Source organism: Puntigrus tetrazona, unplaced genomic scaffold (genome assembly GCF_018831695.1).
Source record: "Puntigrus tetrazona isolate hp1 unplaced genomic scaffold, ASM1883169v1 S000000001, whole genome shotgun sequence".
NCBI lineage: Eukaryota > Metazoa > Chordata > Actinopteri > Cypriniformes > Cyprinidae > Puntigrus > Puntigrus tetrazona.
Window position 1 is genome coordinate 2,478,784 of NW_025047681.1, and position 21,131 is coordinate 2,499,914.

Genomic DNA, 21,131 nt, shown 5'->3' on the forward strand with positions numbered 1-21,131 from the left:
TTAATTCTAGTCAGGAACTGGAACAATACAAGAAGAATTCTGAGAACTTTCAAGCAAGGTATAGTATTAGAATTGAATATATGATATTTTATATTTGAAAAATGTACAGAAAAACAGACAATTCTGTTTTAGTTTATAAATAAAATAAAATAAAAGGCATGAATAGATGTATTTATTTATTTATTTATATAGGCACATTCTTGTCTGTACTGTGCTATCAGCTAAATATGTCAATTATAATACTTATACATACAGCCACAGTCCTCCTTTAGAGAGACAAGCACTTCAATGGTGTCCTTAAAGTTGTATTCTTGTTTTCCATTCATTATTACATTACTGTATACATTTTCTTTCTTTTAAAACAGTGAATATCGATACAAAGAGGAGCTAAAGCGAAAAAGGTAATTTAAACTGAAGTCATTTAAAACATTATTTAATTGTGTAAATGCAGTGTTACTATATTTTACTATAGGCTTTTTATAATAGTATTTTTAAATTTCCCCCCTTTTTTATAGAAATAGTAATTTTCCTGTCATTGTTTAGTCTGATTATGATACTGTTCACATGTTTTTTCTTTTTATTATCCCTTGTAGTTTAGTCCCTGTCTGTGTAATTTTGCTTTAATTCTCTGATATATATTTTTAAAGGTATAAGAAACATTTCTTACCACATGTCAGAACTGTCACAGTCATCTGTTGTGTTTAATAGTGTATTCTTTTAATGTTGTGTATTTTTATGCTATATTTCTTTATTCTAGTCAGGAACTGGAACAATACAAGAAGAATTCTGAGCGTGTTCAAGCGAGGTATAGTATTAGAATAGAATATTCAATATATCGATATTTTCAGTTCTTAGCAATAGTTTTATATTTAAAAAATGTATAGAAATTCACATACATTTTTTTTGTTTATAAAAGACACATAAAGAAAGGCATGAATAGGTACGACTTAAGCTCAAATTGGACCCCCTTTCACCTTCAAAATTTCGCCTTCATTCTTCATGACATATATATATATATATATATATATATATATATATATATATATATATATATATATATATAAAAATAATGTATATATATATTTATACACATTCCTGTCTGTACAGTGCTATCAGCTGAATATGCCAAGTATAACACTTATACATACAGCCACTGCCCCCCTTTGGAGAGCCAAGCACTTCAGTGGCGTTTTCAAAGTTGTTTTCTTGTTTTCCATGTGTTATTATATTACTGTATACATTTATATTCTTTCTTTTAAAACAGTGAATATCGATACAAAGAGCAGCTGAAACAAAAAAGGTAATATTAACTGAATTCATTCATGACATTACTTACGTGTATTATAATCATTGATGGGAATAACGGCGTTATAAAAACGTTATTTTTTCCGGTAATAACTAATCAAACAAATCACTGCTTCCTCCATTACAATGGCGCTACCACTACTGAAAAAGAAATGCAGTGTTACCATAATTTATTATAGGCTCAGTTGATTTTAATGGATGTACAGTGTAATGTACCTGTATTTGACGTACCATAAACTGTAGTGTGAAGGAGCACGGGTCACAGATGCTTTGACTCACAGACACAAAGAAAGAGCTAGATACATAAAATTCAAATTTAACGCACTACATGTAAACGTCACACTCGCTCAGGGAAGGCAGGCAGGCAGCCTGAAGGAGATTCAAGGTAATTTATTAATCTTAAACCTTAAACGGGGTGAAACTCAACAGAAGATCTCAAATTGGAAAGGCTTATCTGAGTTAGTCAAAGTCCTTATGACATCCAACAGGGATTCATAGATTGACGAAGGAGAGAGTAGGGATACAACCTCAAGACCACCCGATGGGAGACTAGAGTGAGCGTGCTTGTATGGTGGCACTGATTGGGTACAGGTGAGGGTGGAGGTGTTCAGAATTCTGATGTTTGTGATCGGGAGAATGAGGATGACTGAGTAGGTGAAGCGGGTGTTTCTGTGACACTACCCCCTCCCCCATGGGCGTCTCCTGGCACCTATATCTGGCGGCAAGGACGGCTACAGCCTCTGAGAGCAGTACGATCTGGGTGAGCCTGATGGAACAAGTTTGTCATCCTTACCTGCCCACAATTTCTCCATGGGACCATATCCTTCCCAGTCTATCAGGTACAGGAAGTGGCCGCCTTGCTGCCTGGAGTCAAGGATTTCCTGTACCCAATAGATGTTGCCGGTGATGAGGATCTCGGGTGGGAGAGGAGGTAGCTCTTGGGCTGTGGAGGAAGGGAGAAGAGGATTAGTGTAGCGTTTTAGCTGTGAGACACGAAATCTAGGTGAAATCCCAAAGTGGCGAGGGAGTTCAAGCCGGTAGGTGACTGTGTTGATTTGCTGGACCACTCGAAAGGGAACTATATTTCAGGAACTCAGCTTCCTGCAGGGCAGTCGGAGGCATATGTCCCGGGTGGAGAGCCATAGGCGGGGTTGTCCAAACAACGAGCATCAGGATCACATTGTTACCTCTGAACTGCCCGCTGGAGATAGACATGCGCTTGGTCCCACACCTTCTCGCTCTCGAAACCAGTAATCTTCCGCTGGGATGACGAAGGGCTCACCGTACCAGGGAAAGGGTGGTGGTTGATAGCCTAGCATGCACTGAAACAGGGTGAGACCGGTAGCTTCTTGGCGCAGGGAATTTTGCGCATATTTGGCCCAAGGCAGATACTAGTTCCAGCTGTCTTGCTGTTCATAAAAGTAAGCCTGGAGACATCACCCGAGCTCCTATTACGCTCGGTCTGGCCGTTCATCTGTGGATGGTATCCGGATTACAGGCTGCCGGGTACTATGAGCAGACAGAAGAATTCACGCCACACTCGAGAGGTGAATTGGGACCCTCGGTCTGATACTATGTCTTGTTTTGGAAGACATGAGTAAATAGAGTGTTGGCCATCTCCAGGGCCGTTGGTAATACAGCTAAGGGAATGAACTTGCATGCATTAGAGAACGGATCTACAACTATGAGCACTGCTGTGTAACCATCTGATTGGGGTAGGTCAGTAGCAAGGTTGGGAAGGTACAGGAAACATTTCTTACCACATGTCAGAACTGTCACAGTCATCTCTTGCACTTAATAGTGTATTCTTTTAATATTGTGTATTTTTATGATATATTTCTTTATTCTAGTCAGGAACTGGAACAATACAAGAAGAATTCTGAGCGTGTTCAAGCAAGGTATAGTATTAGAATAGAATATAGAATATATTGATATTTTCAATCCTTAGCAATAGTTTTATATTTTAAAACTGTATAGAAAAACCCTATACTTTTTTATTATTATTTTATAAAAAAAAAAAAAAACACAAATAAAGGAATAAATAGGTACAACTTGTTATTGTCAATTTTGTTTTCATAATTTCACAATCATTCTTCATATATATATATATATATATATATATATATATATATATATATATATATACAATTTTGTACTGTGCTATCAACTGAATATGTCAATTATAATACTTATACATACAGCCACAGTCCACCTTTAGAGAGACAAACACTTCAATGGTGTCCTTAAAGTTGTATTCTTGTTTTCTGTGTGTTATTATATTACTGTATACATTTTATTATTTCTTTTAAAACAGTGAATATCGATACAAAGAGGAGCTAAAACGAAAAAGGTAATATAAACTGAAGTCATTTAAAACATTATTTAATTGTGTAAATGCAGCGTTACTATGTTTTATTATAGGCTTTTTATAATAGTATTTTTAATTTCCTCCTTTTTATATAAACACTAATTTTGCTGTAATTTTTTTGTCTGATTATGATACTGTTCACATGTTTGTTTGTTTTTTTATTATTCCTCGTAGTTTAGTCCCTGTCTGTGTAATTTTGCTTTAATTCTCTGTTATATATTTTAAAGGTACAGGAAACATGTCAGAACGGTCACATTCATCTGTTGTGTTTAATAGTGTATTCTTTTTTGTATTATTATTGTGTATTTTTATGATATATTTCTTAACTCTAGTCAGGAACTGGAACAATACAAGAAGAATTCTGAGCGCTCTCAAGCAAGGTATAGTATTATAATAGAATATATAATAAATTGATATTTTCAGTCCTTAGCAATAGTTTAAATATTATAAAACTGTACAAAAAAACACATAACTTTTTTTTTTGTTTATTAAAAACACACAAAGTCTGTCACACGTGTGGTAAGCACGAGAGCACACAACTAGCGTAAATGAAAATAAAGAGTTTTAATCTTCTCAGAGATAAAAATAAACGATATCAATACAGGCAGGCAGGCAGGCAGAACAAAATCACACGCACATAAAGACGAGATCGGACAAACGGAACTGAAAATACAAGACTTAAATACACCAGGTAAATTACTAAAAAAAAATAACAAACAGCTGAAGACGATAGAGACAATTAACTAAAGTGGGTTACACTGATCACATGGCACACGACGAACACAATAACAAAGTCCAAAGACGTGACATTACCCCCCCTCCCGGAAGGTGCGTCCTCGCACCTAAAGAGTAACATCAAAACAAAACAAAATGACTAGAAATTGGGCATACCGGATCTTGGGAGGAGGTTCTGGTGGAGGACGGCCCCCAGGAGGGAGTAGATCGACAGTCCAGGGAGGAACAGACGAAGGGAGGAGCCAGGGAGGAGACAGGAGGAGTCCGGAGCAGGAGGAGATCCAGAGCCCAGCTATGGTGGTCCACGGTGGAGCCGACGGAGAAAGGAGCCATGGAGGAGGAACAGCCATCGACTCCATGGGGCCGACCGACGGCGGCAGAGCAGGTGGTGGAGGAGACTGAGGCAGAGACGGAAAGCCGAAGAGTCAGGGTGACGCCGAGGCACTGGAGGTCCTAGGTGACGCCGCAGGCAGGACGGCGAGGCGAGGGATCCTTCACCCTCGACGGCAATGGAGACCGGGAGACCTGTGACGAGCTCCAGTTGGTATACTGAGGATGAGCGTAGGGGCTACTGGGATCCATCGACGTAGTATGACTAGGGTGGGAGGGTGGGAAAACTGGAAGCGCACAAGGCGCGGGCACGGGACGGAGCGCACGTGGTGCGGGCACGGGACGGTGCTTTTGGGGATCCAGCAGCCCCAGGTGGAGAATCAGCTCACCCTCAGCCGTGGTGCAGTGGGCGGAGCTCCACTCCGCGCTCTTCTTGCAGTCGGCAGTCTCCACCGTGGTGAGCTCTGTTGCCGGCTCTCACACCTGGTCTGTCGTAATTGGCTCAGGTCCTGTGACGTTCCACGGCTCTGTCTCTGGCGATGGGTCTGTGGTCGCTTTTGACTCCGCACCTGTGTCAGTGGTGGGCTCAGGTTGGGGCTCGACCATGCAGTAAAGGGATGAGCTGGGCTCTGGATTCTGAGTGGGGCTGGTGTCGTTGTCCTCCAGCGCAACAGTCATTGACAAATTGCACAACACCAAATTGAACAGCACCCACTCGACGTAAGCGGCGATGCTTTCTCGAGGACCGCTCCCGGACAGCTGCGCCTGACTGGAGATGTTAAGTCCGCGGAAGTAAATTCCGCACAGAAAGCTGTCCGGGTAACGAGAGTCGTTGGCGAGGTGGAGGAATAGCTCTGTATATTCCTTGAGAGAGCAATCCCCCTGCTCCAGCAGGAGGATGAGGAAGTTTGGGTCTTGATACGGGGAATACATGAAAACAAAATAAAAGAAATAATCGCCGCTGTATTTGTACTTTTGTACGGTCCGATCTTCTGTCACACGTGTGGTAAGCACGAGAGCACACAACTAGCGTAAATGAAAATAAAGAGTTTTAATCTTCCTAGAGATAAAAATAAACGATATCAATACAGGCAGGCAGGCAGGCAGAACAAAATCACACGCACATAAAGACGAGATCGGACAAACGGAACTGAAAACACAGGACTTAAATACACCAGGTAAATTACTAAAAAAAAATAACACACAGCTGAAGACGATAGAGACAATTAACTAAAGTGGGTTACACTGATCACATGGCACACAACGAAAACAATAACAAAGTCCAAAGACGTGACAAAGTCACATATAGGTACAACTTATTAATACCAAGATGGCCCCCCTTTTATAATAATAATGATGATAATGTGCACACAGCCAGGAACAAATAATCAAACGTATTACTGTTTCCCTCGTTACAATGGCACTACCACCACTGAAAAAAATGCAGTGTTTCTATAATTTAGTAGTAGAATACATAGTATCAAATTTGTGTTTATCATTATTATGACAATATTATCAAGGTGTCCACAGATAGTTGATAATATTTTTAATAATATGATGGACCTGAATTTAATTTAATGGACCTGAAAATTATGTGTGGCTAATGATTTAAACTCATAGTTCAGTGTATCGTAGGTAGACCTTGATACTACTGATAAAAGTAACATTTAATTGAAGAATATTTGTGTACAGCTATTCATGATATAAATCAATGCACCTCAGCTTCACAGAAAATTACGTTTCTTCAGTATATTAAGGAATATCTTATCAGTGTTGACCTTCAGGTTTATGTCCATATGGCGGAAACTATTAACATGACAATGTCATCTCTGAAGAAATGCTTTTAACTGAATCTTGCCATTAAAGTCTGCACACTGCATTTAAACAAAACACACATTTTGATTGGTACAGACTCATTATTTCTTATCTCTGTCTTTTGAACTTAATACAAGAAAATGATTGATAATCCTATCATTTACATTTTTTATGCTCTCTAGATAATTCAGAAGTTTCTTGTAGTCTTGTTGAGATATGTAGATTGAGTATTATTAGCAAAAAATGGATGGAAATCTTGTAAGATTTCCAAGAGGAGACATGCATATTGAAAACATCAGTGGACCCAGGATAAGTTCTTGTGGTACTTCACACTTTACTGGTGATAATTAAGATGACTCTTTGCATTCTATCTATGAGTATTGAATATAAATCACTGGTAACAATTTACTTTAAGGCTCTATTCTTGCTATTAAGCTATTAGCATATTACTAGCATTGTTTATTGCTAATTATAAACCACATATAATAATGCATTATTATGCATGACCGTATTTTAGGTCCTTTAAACCTACCTAGACCTACACTTAACAACTACCTTACTAAGTATTAATAATCAGCAAATTAAGATTTTGAGGGAAAAGGCATAGTTACAGTTTCTAAATGTTCAATTTATGTAATGATGAATATGGTTACAAAGGTTATAAAGAGTTAATATTATTAAGTCTTTTCTAGCTCAGGCTGTCACAGAAGGAATGAATGACTCAAAAAAACCCTGAAGACTTGAAACAGTTGAACTTATTCCAGTACAGAACCTATAGGAGGTTGTGTGCTCATTCTTCCCGAGTCACATTAAAGATTCATTTAAAATGAATGACCCATCGCTGTTCTCTATTCTAAAGTCTTACCAAAGCACCTTTACAATATCTTTTAAAACCTTTTCTGCAAATAAAAAACACACACACAAATCTATGCTTTATTTTTTTTTACTTAATGTATTATTTATGTTATTTTTCTTATTTCTAGGGATGAACTCGAACAGTACAAGAAGAATTTTCAGCATGAACTCCAAGCACGGTATAGTATTATAGGATGTACTGCTGTTTTTAAGAGACCTTGGCAATAGTTTTACAATTTCAAAACTGTACAGAAATGCACATTTTTCTTATTTATATCAAATGTGACGGGAGGAGCTTACGACAGACACAGTGGGTGTGACGTTAGGCCTCAGAGAGGCTTAATACAAAATAAAGTGTCCAGGGAAAAGGAAAAGTGTCCAAAATAAATGGGGGAACTGGTGTCCTCATCGAGTGCAGGTAGGGTAGTGTTTCAGGGGGAAGGGTCCAGGTAAGGGGCGGAGTCCGGCGGCGAATAAAGGACGGTGATGACAGTCAAGAGCAGAGGTAGCCGACTCGTCACGCAAAGCAATATAGACATACTCACCAGTCATGTAATTCGGTACAACACCTTTTATCGTCTGAATTTTGCCTTTATTCATCATAACATATTTTGAAAAAAGTACAGGAAACATTTCTTACCATGTGGTGGCTTCTATGAGTAATCACTCTCCAAGTCTCCAAGTTAGACTTAATTGTTGTTGTCTTTATTATAAGAGTTCACACACACAGCGGAAAGTAAGTGAACACACCGAGAGTAGCTGGGGGTTTGGTGCGTTTGTATTAAATTTCTCAACATCTTTACTTTAAGTTCCTTCAGATTTCCTATTTCTGTGATAACTACACTGTTTGTGGCCATTCTCATCTCTACCCTTCTCCTGCCTTTGCTTCTGTCTGTCCTCCCACTGCCTGCTCTCCTTTCTGGGGGCATGTCTGTGACTGTTATGTTCCATGTATCCTTGAGGGCTGAGGACTTTGACAATTTAAAAGGGAGTCTTCGTGTCATTTTCAGATTCGATCAAAGATGTGCCTAGATCTCTATCTTCCTTGCTTGTGCCTACCCTCCCACTAGTGTATGAGTGGTTTTCTGACAGTGAGGTATAGATTACTCACAAACAAAGAGAGTGCACCTTGACTAAAGGGTATTCTGACACAATTTGTCATAATTGTTAGCGATACCTGGGCTCTGTCTAGTCAAGAAACCACTGACGGTTCTTGCAGTGGTCTTTGTCAGCCATACTTGCATCAGGGAAGAATGTAAAGGTTGCATTACATCCTTTAATTGTCTAAGAATCTGCACTGTCTCTAGATGGCTGGGAGCTAGGAGACTCGGGTAAGGAGCAGCTAGTTTTTCTACCTATTGTGGAGAAAGAAGCTGTATTATAGGAGTGAGTGGAGCCAGCAATCATGGCCGGTCCAATAGGAGCAGTAAAATTCACATTTTCCAGCTGAATGCGTTCTTCAGTTCAGTTTGCTTATAGAGGAGGTGACTGCATTCCTCCAGTTCACTAGTTCTTGTTTTTATGTTTTCACAACTCTGTTCTCTTGTCAGTGGCAGACTGTAAACTTTTATTATTTGAAGACAATAAACACATTTTAGCTCTTAATCTCGAATTGTCTTCACGCAAATCAGCCAAATGTCACACTTAAGGACCGTCTGTGTGTGCCCCTTGACCTTAGGTTCGTCCTTGTGTGTGCCCATATTTGGTTATTTTCCTGTTCCTGTCCTTTTTGGATCATTATCAGTTTGTGTCCAGCTGTGTTTGTTTAATTGTCTTGTTTATTCTTCTATTACTTAAGCTCTGTGTTTTTCATGATCCTGGGTCCAGTATATACATCAGTGATGTAGATCAGCGAGCAAGACTATAATGCTTTATACATAGAGCCACTGTCATGAATGAACGGTCTGAGGCGTGCGGATCCATGTGCAGGCTTTTATTAAACGAAGGCATGGTCATAGCAGGCAGGCGTCAAACAGGGCAAACAGATATATAGGAGGCGAGGCAATAACAAAATCCAGAGACAGGCGGAGGTCAGGTCAGGCGGCAAACGATCAGAGAATCAGAAAACAGACAGGGTCAAAACCAGGGAAACCAGAAACAATAATCCACGAACGATATAACTATGAAACAGGCGAAACAATGCAACCTGCAGGTGAGTGGCTTGCTGCAGTCTTTATAGTCCAGGAACAGGAAGTTGATGCAGAGGGAGTGGATGCAGATCACCCAGAGGTCAGGGCTCCCTCTGCTGGCTTGGTGACATAGCCCCCCTCCTAGGAGCGACTCCTGGCGCTCCACAAAACAAAACATAACTGTGAGCTTGGGAGGGGGTTCCGGGAGGGAGTCAGCAAACTGAGACCAGGGAGGAAGAGACGGTGGGAGGAGCCAGGGTGAAGACGGGAGGAGTCCGGAGTGGAAGGCGATCCAGAACCCAGCCATGATGGTCAGTGGTGGAGCCGACGGAGGGAGGAGCCATGGAGAGGTAACGATCATCAACCCCATGGAGCCGACCGACGGCGGCGGAGCAGGTGGTCGGGGAGACTGAGGCGGAGGCGGAGAGCCGAAGAGCCAGGGTGACACAGAGGCGCTGGAGGTCCTAGGCGATACCGCAGGCTTCGGCGACTGATGCGGAGACGGGGGACGAGAAGGACATGGCGGAGCCAGAGCGACAGAGGACTGAGGTGGAGCCGGGGGAAGGGAGGAGCCTGACAGAGCCGGAGGGATGGAGGGATGGAGGGACGAGGCGAAGCTGGAGGAGTGGAATCCTGAGGCGACGGATGGTCGACGACCGACCAAGGCGTAGCCGGAGAGACGATGGAGCCTGGTGAAGCTGGTGGATTGACGGAGCACGGTAGAGAGGAGGGAGCTAGGAGCCTAAGGGAAGCCGGGCGGGTCTACAAGCCGAGGTGGAGTCTGGGACTCGGAGGCGGGACGGTGAAGCGAGGGATCCTTCACCCACGGCGGCGATGGAGACTGGCAGACCCGTGGCGAGCTCCAGGTGGAGGGCAGAGGATGAGTGCAGGGGCTGCTGGGATCCTTTGACGACGTGTAGCTAAGGTGGGAGGGTGGGTTAACTTGAGGCTTTGCACGAGGCGCGGGCACTGGAGGCTTTGCACGAGGCGCGGGCACTGGAGGCTTTGCACGAGGCGCGCGGGCACTGGAGGCTTTGCACGAGGCGCGGGCACTGGAGGCTTTGCTGGGCAGGCGGCAGCCATCTTGGGAAGCGGCTCTGGGCAGGCGGCATCCATCTTGGGAAGCGGCTCTGGGCAGGCGGCATCCATCTTGGGAAGCGGCTCTGGGCAGGCGGCGACCATCTTGGGAAGCGGCTCTGGGCAGGCGGCGACCATCTTGGGCAGCGGCTCTGGGCAGGCGGCGACCATCTTGGGAAGCGGCTCTGGGCAGGCGGCGACCATCTTGGGAAGCGGCTCTGGGCAGGCGGCGACCATCTTGGGAAGCGGCTCTGGGCAGGCGGCGACCATCTTGGGAAGCGGCTCTGGGCAGGCGGCGACCATCTTGGGAAGCGGCTCTGGGCACGCGGCGACCATCTTGAGAAGCGGCTCTGGGCAGGCGGCGACCATCTTGAGAAGCGGCTCTGGGCAGGCGGCGACCATCTTGGGCAGCGGCTCTGGGCAGGCGGCGACCATCTTGGGCAGCGGCGCAGGGCAGGCGGCCATCTTGGGCAGCGGCGCAGGGCAGGCGGCCATCTTGGGAAGCGGCGCAGGGCAGGCGGCCATCTTGGGAAGCGGCGCAGGGCAGGCGGCCATCTTGGGAAGTGGCGCTGGGCAGGCGGCCACCTTGGGCAGCGGCGCTCGGGCAGGCGGCCATCTTGGGCAGCGGCTCGGGAAGGCGGCCATCTTGGGCAGCGGCTCTGGGAAGAAGGCGGCCATCTTGGGCAGCGGCTCTGGGAAGAAGGCGGCCATCTTGGGCAGCGGCTCTGGGCCAAGGCAGCGGCCAGGTCATTACTGGAGCAGCTGTATCCTTTTCCTCTCAACACCCAACGTGAAAGCTGGAAGTCACGGCCATCTAAACTGAGCAGCGACTCACGTGGGCAAACAAGTTTAGATTTGAGCGGCTGATGTACTCCCTTGATGCAATCAATAAACAGTCCGGTATGTTGTCCTGAGTATAATCCTCAATCGATCGGGTACCTTGCTTGAGGGCCAATAAACGTCTAGCGAGGGTCCTACCTGGCCATGGATCAGGTGAAAAGCCGCTGGATCCTGGTGTGAGGTTGCATTCTGTCATGAATGAACGGTCTGAGGCTTGCGGATCCATGTGCAGGCTTTTATTAAACGAAGGCATGGTCATAGCAGGCAGGCGTAAACAGGGCAAACAGATATATAGGAGGCGAGGCAATAACAAAATCCAGAGACAGGCGGAGGTCAGGTCAGGCGGCAAACGATCAGAGAATCAGAAAACAGACAGGGTCAAAACCAGGGAAACCAGAAACAATAATCCACGTACGATATAACTATGAAACAGGCGAAACAATGCAACCTGCAGGTGAGTGGCTTGCTGCAGTCTTTATAGTCCAGGAACAGGAAGTTGACGCAGAGGGAGTGGATGCAGATCACCCAGAGGTCAGGGCTCCCTCTGCTGGCCTGGTGACAGCCATAGTCCAACTTTACAGAGCCAAGCACTTCAATAACACCCTATGTATGTTGTATCACTTTATACATTTGTATTTTTTCTTTTAATACAGTGAATATCAATGTAAAGAGGAGCTGAAACAAACAAGGTATTTATATCATTACTGAACAGTGAGTTATGATCATATTGTATTTTTCACAAAATCATTTCTTTTTCTATGTTTTGTTTTATTACATATGCTGCTTTTTATTTCTAGACAGGAACTTGATCAATGCAAGAAGGATTTAGAGCGCTTCCAAGCAAGGTATATAGTATTATAGAATATACTGTTATTTCTAACCAGTTCTAGCTTGAATCGACAATCAGTGAGCAGAAGATAAATATGAATGGGCATAAAATAACACTATATACTTCTAACAGCAAAAACTAGATGGAGCATATACAGGGAAATATAGTAGGCACCAGAATGGAGTCCTGTGGCACTACACATTAGGTGATTCAACACCCTTGTAAATCAGCTTTCATTTCCCACTGATTTTAGGAATAGATTTTGGGTAGGGTTAGGTTATCTAGTCCTCTTGGCTACGAAGTAGAGGGCATTCAGGCTGGAGTACACTAAAACAGGCCTTAAGAACACAAAAAATGATGGCCAAGAGCGTAGTTGAAAATCCAGCTAAGAGCTAAATTTTCATCGGATCTTGAATATTTAAACTTGAAAATTTTGTTGACACATCCCAAATCACGTTTTAACCAATAGATAACGTTTTAGCTCAGGGTGTTGGGTTACATTGATAGAATGTCCAATAAGTCACTTTTATTTAATACATATTCAATATAGATTGTGTCAAAGCGCTGAACAATGTTAAATAAGACAACAGAGTATTAGTAATGTATAATGCTTAAATCCTTAAAATCCTTAATTTTTTATAAATGCAAAGATGATCTCTGTAATCAAATGGACGATAATTGCTAGAAGTTAAGTGTCCCCAACTAAGCAAGCTAGAGGCGAAAGGTGCAAGGAACTAAAACTCCATTTGTCAAGGAGAGAAAAAAAAAAAAGTCTTACTTGGGGCCAGTTCTGCTCTTTCCAGTTAAATTTAATCCAGTTAAAAGCAGTATAACAAGATTTTAAAATATATGTAATGTTTAGTAGGGAGCCAGTGCAGTGTTGACAGAACTGGGCTAACATGGTTATACTTCCTGGTTCTAGTAAGGACGCAACACTAGGGACTGTAACACACACACACACACACACACACACAAACTTTGTATAAAGATGATTTACAACTGTTATAACAGAATGATTCAATATACCCTTTTTCTTTCTGCAAAATGTTTGTAAAATGGTCCTAAATAGGGTTTCTCATTCTGTACAATGTACCTACGAACTAAATTTAATTTTCATATAAATGTGTTTTGGCACAACTTGTAATAGCACTGGGAGGAGATGATTGGGCGGATCTATTGGTGAGGTATGTGGAGGGGGGCGAGGCATAGCTTGTTCCTGAGGGGACTGGACGAGGAATTTTGGGAAATCCATTGACGACTTCTACCTTGAACAGTTTAACCAAAGGACGAGATTAATCAGCTTTATCAGGGGATAATCACACCTTGAAAGATCACAGCGGATAATGTCCTCGTCTAGCCCCAGCTAAAAACAAGCATCCAGAAACGAGTTGTGCCAGCTTACCTCTTTGGAAAAATCAAGGAATTCCTCCACGTAACTCTCCAAGATCATCAGCCATGTTTTCTGTCACGGGATGTGGGTGTAGAAACATGACTCGATCACAGAGTCATGTAAAAGACTTTTCAATGAACAACAAATGCTTCAACAAGCAATAATCCATTAACGAACATCAACGACATCAGGGGGAGACTTACTGACTAATCAAACATAACTAGAAACGAAACAGGACTAAAAGAGGACAAAAGACATAGCACACAGAACAGAAAATATGACAAACACGTGACATATGGTTTACAGGATTAAATAATCAGATATTGTTTGTTTCAATTCGAATTAATTAGTACAGAAGTAGACACTTTAAGTTTTAATGTCAGGAAAAACTGTGCCACACTTTAGTTTCATACAGATTATATTTGTTCGATTATAGAATATTCATGAAATTTAAAAGTAGTCTAAAACTTTATATAGACAGATAAAAGTAAAGATTTACAAATTCAATATTGATTTTAGAACTTCATGGCCAGATCTGTAAGTTACTTTGGATAAAAAGCATATAATAAATATAAATTATATTGAACTACATTTAGACAGGGACGTGTAAACTGTTATTTAAGTTTGTGTAAACATTAAGACGTGATGTGGTATGCCGTCTTGTTGCTGACTACCAAATGATAGCTACATTTATTCTATCATGTTTTTTACATGTATGTTTTATTCTTTTTGAGGATGGCTTTTGAGGCATCTGTCGACATGGGAACCAGCGGTGCTTTATGTGAGGACATTAATAATCCTTGCAGAGAATCAGAGCTAAGGAAGATGTATGATAAATTGAGACTACAAAAGTTGTCAAAGCATATAATGGACATAAAAATGAAATCAAAGAAAGACAAAACTATAAGTGAGACAAAAGAAAAGGAACGGCTTAAAGCAATGCTGAAGGTAAGGATCTCTATCGTCGACAAGCTTAGTTCTCTTTTAGTTAGGCACCAGGGTTTACGTTGGTGACTGACAAATCGGGATCTCGCTTAGAGAGACCAATCCACTTTGAGTGAAAAATAAATGAACCAATGCGCACTGGCATGTGTTGAATGCATCCAGGTGCCATTAATCACAGCCTGAATGTAATTAGGCAGTGGGTGCAGCAAATATTCAGCTTTTCACTTTAGAGCCGAACTATCACATTATTTAGCTCTTGACTGCTCTACTGAGAGAAAGCTGAATGAGTTCAGCACAATCTTTAGAGCTCTTGGTGTTGGCACTACAGTGCATCAGCCATGGTGGTTTTTCCATGTTGAGTCGGTTGCACTACTCTCTGTTTGTGTTGCAGTCGACCAGTGCGCATAAGCACTTTTTCTCTAAAATAGCATTTACAGATGTGTTTTTTGAAGATAACATCGCATTCAGCAAACTCTACATCACATCTTTGCAAAGACATGTGGTTCTTGCATGATACCTGTGCTTTTCTGATTGTGGTCATTACCTGGAGCTGGGTGATGTTTACAGTTGTTGGAAACTGTTTTTAACTTCTTTTTAAGAAAAGACCAGGAGATTCTTGGTAAAGCAGTAGTTCGTTTTTATTTCGTTGCTGTAGTCATCTGCAAGAAGTCTTCAAGAAATCTTTAAGAAAATCGTCAAGCAATCTCCAAGAAAATCTCCAAGAAATCTCCAAGAAAAAAATCTAACTAAAACCTAGCACAGGGAGGAGTACATAGAGGTGGAGACCATTAAGACAAAAGTATGCAAATGCAGAACAGGACCTTAGCCCAGAACAGGAAATTTGCAGATCCGTGATCTATTTAGCATCCAAGTGTTATTTAAATGCATAGGTGCTATAGAGCCTGAAACAAAAGGCACAGCTGTACCTTTTGATTAGCATTCACACTTAACTTGGTAAAACCTGCCAGATGTTCAGTAACTGAAAGACAAAAGATTACTGTCTCAGGGCTTGGATTTCCTGCGCTTATATTGTAAATTACAGTATACTTTTAGATTGTAAGCTACGTTTAACCTTTTTTAAATTTGTAATACAACACAGTCACTGCTTCACATGCATGGGCATTAAGCACATTGAGGTGAATTTGTGGATAAGTCAGCTTCTCTTTGTTGAAAGATGATAATTTCGAAAGTTGTGAGCCAGACTCTTTTATCTTGGAAGGGTTGGAGCTTTGTGCCTTTGCCTCGATCTAGTTCTCATTTCAGCTAATATTTAGCTGTGCTGCTGCCCTTCAGGATTATAGACGTGCTGAATCAGATCTCTTTGGCAACTCAGTCGAGGACATGGTCTAACTGTTCTCTGATGCACAGGAGTAGACTGAGGCACTGCGACTCATCCTGCATGCAGCCGCTGCCTCCACCTACCCACCAGCATGCTGTGTTCACCCAGGCACTGCATCCGCAACAGTCTTAAGTAAGTGGTGATGTGAAGCTAGGTGTAAGCAGACCTTTACCCATCCAGGCCTCCATCAAACTTGGTGGTGAGCTGTAGAGCAAGAAGCCTCCGCACGAACATCAGAAAGAGAGGAAACTGCTCTTGTGAGAGTCGGAAATACACCTCTTTTGTAGAATTCGGTTTCCAAAAATCTTGATGAGTGGGTCTCTGGGGTCTTAAGAGAGCATAAAGGGTTGCGGACAAACCAACACCGGACCAAATTCATCCTCCTTTCTCACAAGTAGGCAACAGCATTGTCAAAAGGCCCTACTCATGGACCCTCTGCCAAACTGTGGGACCAGGCAAGTGTTGCACCACACACACACAGACCCCTCTTCAGCTTACACACAGACCGGATCCCTGCATGCCACCTCACTGCCTCACTGCAGGTATGTCTGTGGTCCCGCTGGTCCAGCTTGTATGGTGTCTGGGTGACTGTACATAGAACCGTCAGACTTGACTATGCGAGTCAAGTTCATCGAGTCATGTCCCCCAAACATCAGAGGCATCTGCTTCACATCAGTGAAGGCAGTTTATACTCCTGCTTATGTGTGGAGATTGCAGTCCTACTGGTGAAGGTTGTGATAAAACCAGTTCCTCAAGCCAATATAAAGATGGTGTTTTAAAGCCCCTACTTCATTGTACTCAAGAAAGGCAATTGGTTATGACTAATTTTGGATCTGCAAGTCTTGAACTGGGCCTTTAAACAGGCACTCACCAGGTCCAGTCACACGGCCTGCTGCCAAACCCTCTCTCTGTGATCAGACCTTGCATTTCTCTGGGCTATAATGCCCCTAGAACAGGACTCCAGGTATGCTGCTGTTTACACGGCAAAGGTTCCCACCATTCCTTTTAGGTAGCACCAGACCAAGCCCTAACTATGTTTGTCCTGTCTGAGCCTTAATATACTATGTTGACCGGATGCAAAACTTTAGGACCTCAGACTAGCTTTGTTTGCCACAGAGGCTGGCAGCAGTGGAATGCTGTTTTCAAGTATAGGATGGCCCACTGGATAGTGAATGCCATCATTCTGGCTTGTCAGATATCTGAAGACCTGATGGCTTGGTGACCCCCAACACATTTGCTGGATTCTATAGCCTTCTTGTGGAGCTGGTATCCTCTGGTGTTCTCACCTCAAACAACTAGAAGTACGGAAAATTCCCAACTTCGGAGTTGGTTTGCTATAACTGCTCCAGAGAGCCCATTCAGTAGACCTTATTGAGCTCCTTCATCCCTTCAGTAGCCAGATGTGGCGGAGCGTCCGGTAGTATTTCCGTAACGTTCTTTTCCTTAGTATAACAGAGTATGTTTTCCCAGTGTTATCCACTCTTACTGTGTGGGTAATGCAGTGAAACGGTAGCTGGCTTTTTTGTGGTTAGCCAAAAAGAGGGGATGCAGAAGGTGGGAAAGAGGTGCTGATATGCATTGACTTTTTTTAATTTACACTCAACGTGGATTCATCTGTCACTGACATGGCATCTCAGTTGCTCAGTTACTGTTCCTACATAAACATTGTTTACTGAGGTCAAACTGCGCATCTACATAAACTTGCATTGTATTCTCTATTACAGGATATTTTCAACAAAGCTCAACAAGACATGACTAAAAAGAAAGAATATTTTTATTCTTTTCCAAGTTGACCTTAAAAAAAGAGGAAGGTGAAAAGGGGAGTTAAAGAAAACAGAAGTCAAAAGTAAAAACAGCTAATGAAGGCACGGAAATACATACACTTATAAAAATAGTTGATTCGCTAATTAAAAGAAATTATCAATTTGTGGTGTCATTAAACCACTTTCATTTTATTGTTTTGTTTTAAAGCAACTTAAATACATTGAATTGGCTATCCAAAATATGCAAATGATAATATTTCACGAAGAGGCTAGAGACCTCCAGACCATGTACAAGGTAAAGAAAAATACAATAATACTTATAATATTAAGACTACAATATAAAATGTCAAGATATTCAATCATTAGTTGTTAATCAGTTTGTCTATCTGGAACTGTTTCAGCAACCTGACCCTCTGTGTGAGCTGGCTGATGAATGTTACAAGGTCGGCTGCCTGCTGGCTTTACACAATCCACCTCTGCTGCTCGACTGGGAGAAAAAAGAGCCGTCAGATTACCTGCCACCAATTACGATGGAAGACACATCTGCAAAGACAGCTCTGTAGATTTAAAATCCAGCATTAGAGAGATTAGAGACCTCATGTAAAGATTGATTTAGATTCTATACATTTTATACTTAATAAACCAATAGTCACTACTTTTAATGTGAATGGTTAGGGGTTGGAAAGCATAATTTTGTCACTACTTTTAGTAAATATGGCATTTTTCAATTAAAATTAAAAATACAATTATTGGGCCATTACATGAATAAAATCAAAAATCATGTTCCTGCATGACATTCAGTCAGATATGATTTTTTCTTAAGCCCAGCTCACACTGTGATTTTAGCCACAATATTTTAAAAAACCTATAATCCTAAAAAATCCTGAGCTAAAATCTGTATTCTTTGTTCGTTAGTTCCATTGGTTCACAATAAAAATTTTTTACGTCTGACGAGATTCTGGCAGTATCAGAAGATTCTTTGCATGGTGACATCTCCTATGACGAACATCAAACATTTTCATATTTCAAGAGATTTCTAGAGATTTCTTCTAAATGGCATATACTCCTGCACTCTCGTCTTCCACTTGTTAAATCCATCTGATATGTTGGCTTTCCTATGTTAATGGTACTCCTCATAATATTTTTCTTAAATATGTTGGTTTTACCAGCATTCATATACTTTTCGTGATAACCAACATTTAAGCCCAATGTGCAATCCAGCGACACTTAATAATGTGAACAATATTTTTTTGTGAGCACCCTTTTCTAATTCATTATGACAGTCGTACTGTGTAACATTAGTAACAACAGAGATCCCACAGATCATCATGTTCATACAGTCTGACAAGTACAAGTGTAAAGGACATAAAAATAGCATACTATGAGTCTGGATTTTTAATTCTGTCATCATCTACTCACCCTCTAGTACTTCCAAGTCTGTATGAATTTCTTTGTTCTGCCAAACACAAAGGAACATATTTTAAATAAAGTTTGTAACCAGGTTGTTTTTGGTCACCACTGACTTCCGTTTTCCATATCTATATTTTTACTCACCCTTCAAACTCAAACGACTTTTTCTGGACTGGTATGTAATTAGGTCAATGCCTGACTATCGTTAAGCTTCAGGACTATTCTATACTGTTAATACTTGGGTTGATATAATTTCATTTATTTCAATGTTAATGACCAATTATAAGCTGCTGCTTGTCATTTTCCTTCACTAAATGATGTGGCCATCGTTTGCTTAAGTGTGACATCCAGCATTTGGAGACTGAAGGTCACATGACATCAGAACTGGGCATGTGTTGTTATCTTGGGCCCCTCATTTGGGTCCCTTAGTTTGAGGGCACTAGTGCAAGTTAGTGAAGGCTAAGCCTTCTTGATGTAATTGGGCCTGTTTTTCCCCCACTGACCTCACTGGCTGACAGAAAAATGACATTTTGGCTGACATTTTATTTAAATAGTTTGACATGGCAAGAGTTCCAGTATACAGTAAAGTAATAAAACTCTCTTTCATCTTGCGAGAAGATCTGCAGGAAAGAGTAAAAACAATATGTGACTCAATTTGGTTGCTCCCCCTTCTATCCCTCATGTTTTTGGTTCCTGTTTAGGTAAACCTCTCCTTCCCCTTGAGTGTGACAGATGCAGATGGGAGGCTAATGTAAATGGTTCAGGTGTGACTGGTGAAAGGGTTTCTGGTCTCCTGGTGAGCGTGTGCCCCAATAAAGACCATTTGATAACCATTTGTCTTTGCTCCAAAGATGAGCACGGGAATGGTTCAGGGAGAAGTTTCACATTTGAGTGCTAAATGTTTGATTCTTTGATCAATCTGGGTATTTAAAGAAAGTGGGAACACCACTCAAGGAAGTTTTCTGTAAACAGATCTTCCCGTACAACTTCTGTGTGTCTTCATTGACAGGTACAATGACCTTTGAATGATACTTTTTATAATTTGTTTTAGTTTGTTTTCTTTATTTTTGTGCGTTTACTGCTGATCAGTTATGTAAATGTAATGAAATTTCATGAATTGGAAAACAGTACTCGCTGGCAAAATAAAAGTAAATCTTGATTAACTTTAATATTGTCTGAAATAACTTTTCTAGTAGGTTAGTGATTTCTGAGGTTACTCTTTTTGAGTCTATTGAGGAAATGGCTGCATTAAGGTAAGCAATCTACGGGGTAGCCTCTGACTAAGACCTGGACTAGCCCAGATGTGTCATGAGTCTGTTCAAGGTCTCTAAGCGACCCAGACTCCTAACGAACGATAAGTCGAAACTAGGAAGTATTACAGTTAATTAATGATCCAAATTCAATCGCAACTAGAGGGATCAGCAGTAACATTAAAATTAATATAGTCAGAATCACGGAAATTGAAGTCAGGTCAAATTATATAAGGTCAGTACTAAAATTGGGGAAATAAAAGATTAATAAATATAAGTAAATTTGCAGAAGCACCAGAAAGAGTCTACACACATACAGCCTTCAAACAGCCACTGGATTCCGGTCAGTGGGTGGACCCTTACAAAGTGGTGACCCCGATGTGATCTCCCAGTCCTAGGCGAGTGACGTCTTTCGGTGTGACAATTCGGATCTCAAAGAATGATCCAAACAAGGTCATGAGGTTTGATCTTCTCCTTCTCTGTCTTCAACTGTTCCAGTAAGTTCGTTTGCTTATCTTTCTAGAAAGTCTTGAGGGAAAGTATAGGCACACCCATATAGACACATTTTTAGAACGGGTCGACATACCCAGTGATAGCCGGAGACTAGGGAAACATCAGTTAAAGTGTAGATAGAGATGTGATGGAAACTTAAAAAAACTTTAAGCTCAGGTCGAAGCATTGGCGTATGACAAGCAAACTTGGGCAAGAGACACAAAATTAAAACTAAATTGTGTTAGAGACACAAATTAAA

At 41.6% G+C, this 21,131-nt stretch overlaps 1 protein-coding gene and 1 long non-coding RNA gene across 51 annotated transcripts in view; both read left to right on the forward strand.

Moving 5' to 3' along the window:
• The window catches only part of LOC122331512 (trichohyalin-like), a 590,129-nt gene that overhangs the window by 53,643 nt on the left and 515,355 nt on the right, over positions 1 to 21,131 (forward strand). For 37 of the 50 annotated variants that reach the window (XM_043228947.1, XM_043228956.1, XM_043228980.1 and 34 more), the window contains 11 exons: positions 11 to 58; positions 366 to 401; positions 758 to 805; positions 1,265 to 1,300; positions 3,156 to 3,203; positions 3,620 to 3,655; positions 4,006 to 4,053; positions 7,537 to 7,587; positions 12,108 to 12,143; positions 12,252 to 12,299; positions 14,408 to 14,621. In XM_043228947.1, the coding sequence (XP_043084882.1) occupies positions 11 to 58; positions 366 to 401; positions 758 to 805; positions 1,265 to 1,300; positions 3,156 to 3,203; positions 3,620 to 3,655; positions 4,006 to 4,053; positions 7,537 to 7,587; positions 12,108 to 12,143; positions 12,252 to 12,299; positions 14,408 to 14,621 (649 nt within the window). Of the gene's footprint in view, positions 1 to 10; positions 59 to 365; positions 402 to 757; positions 806 to 1,264; positions 1,301 to 3,155; positions 3,204 to 3,619; positions 3,656 to 4,005; positions 4,054 to 7,536; positions 7,588 to 12,107; positions 12,144 to 12,251; positions 12,300 to 14,407; positions 14,622 to 17,681; positions 17,780 to 21,131 lie in introns of those variants that run through there. The other 13 variants (XM_043228975.1, XM_043228988.1, XM_043228991.1 and 10 more) reach the window with 12 other exon arrangements.
• LOC122331608 lies at positions 17,893 to 19,223 on the forward strand. Its single transcript, XR_006248230.1, has 2 exons — positions 17,893 to 18,015; positions 18,122 to 19,223. It is a non-coding gene; the product is annotated as an uncharacterized LOC122331608 (long non-coding RNA).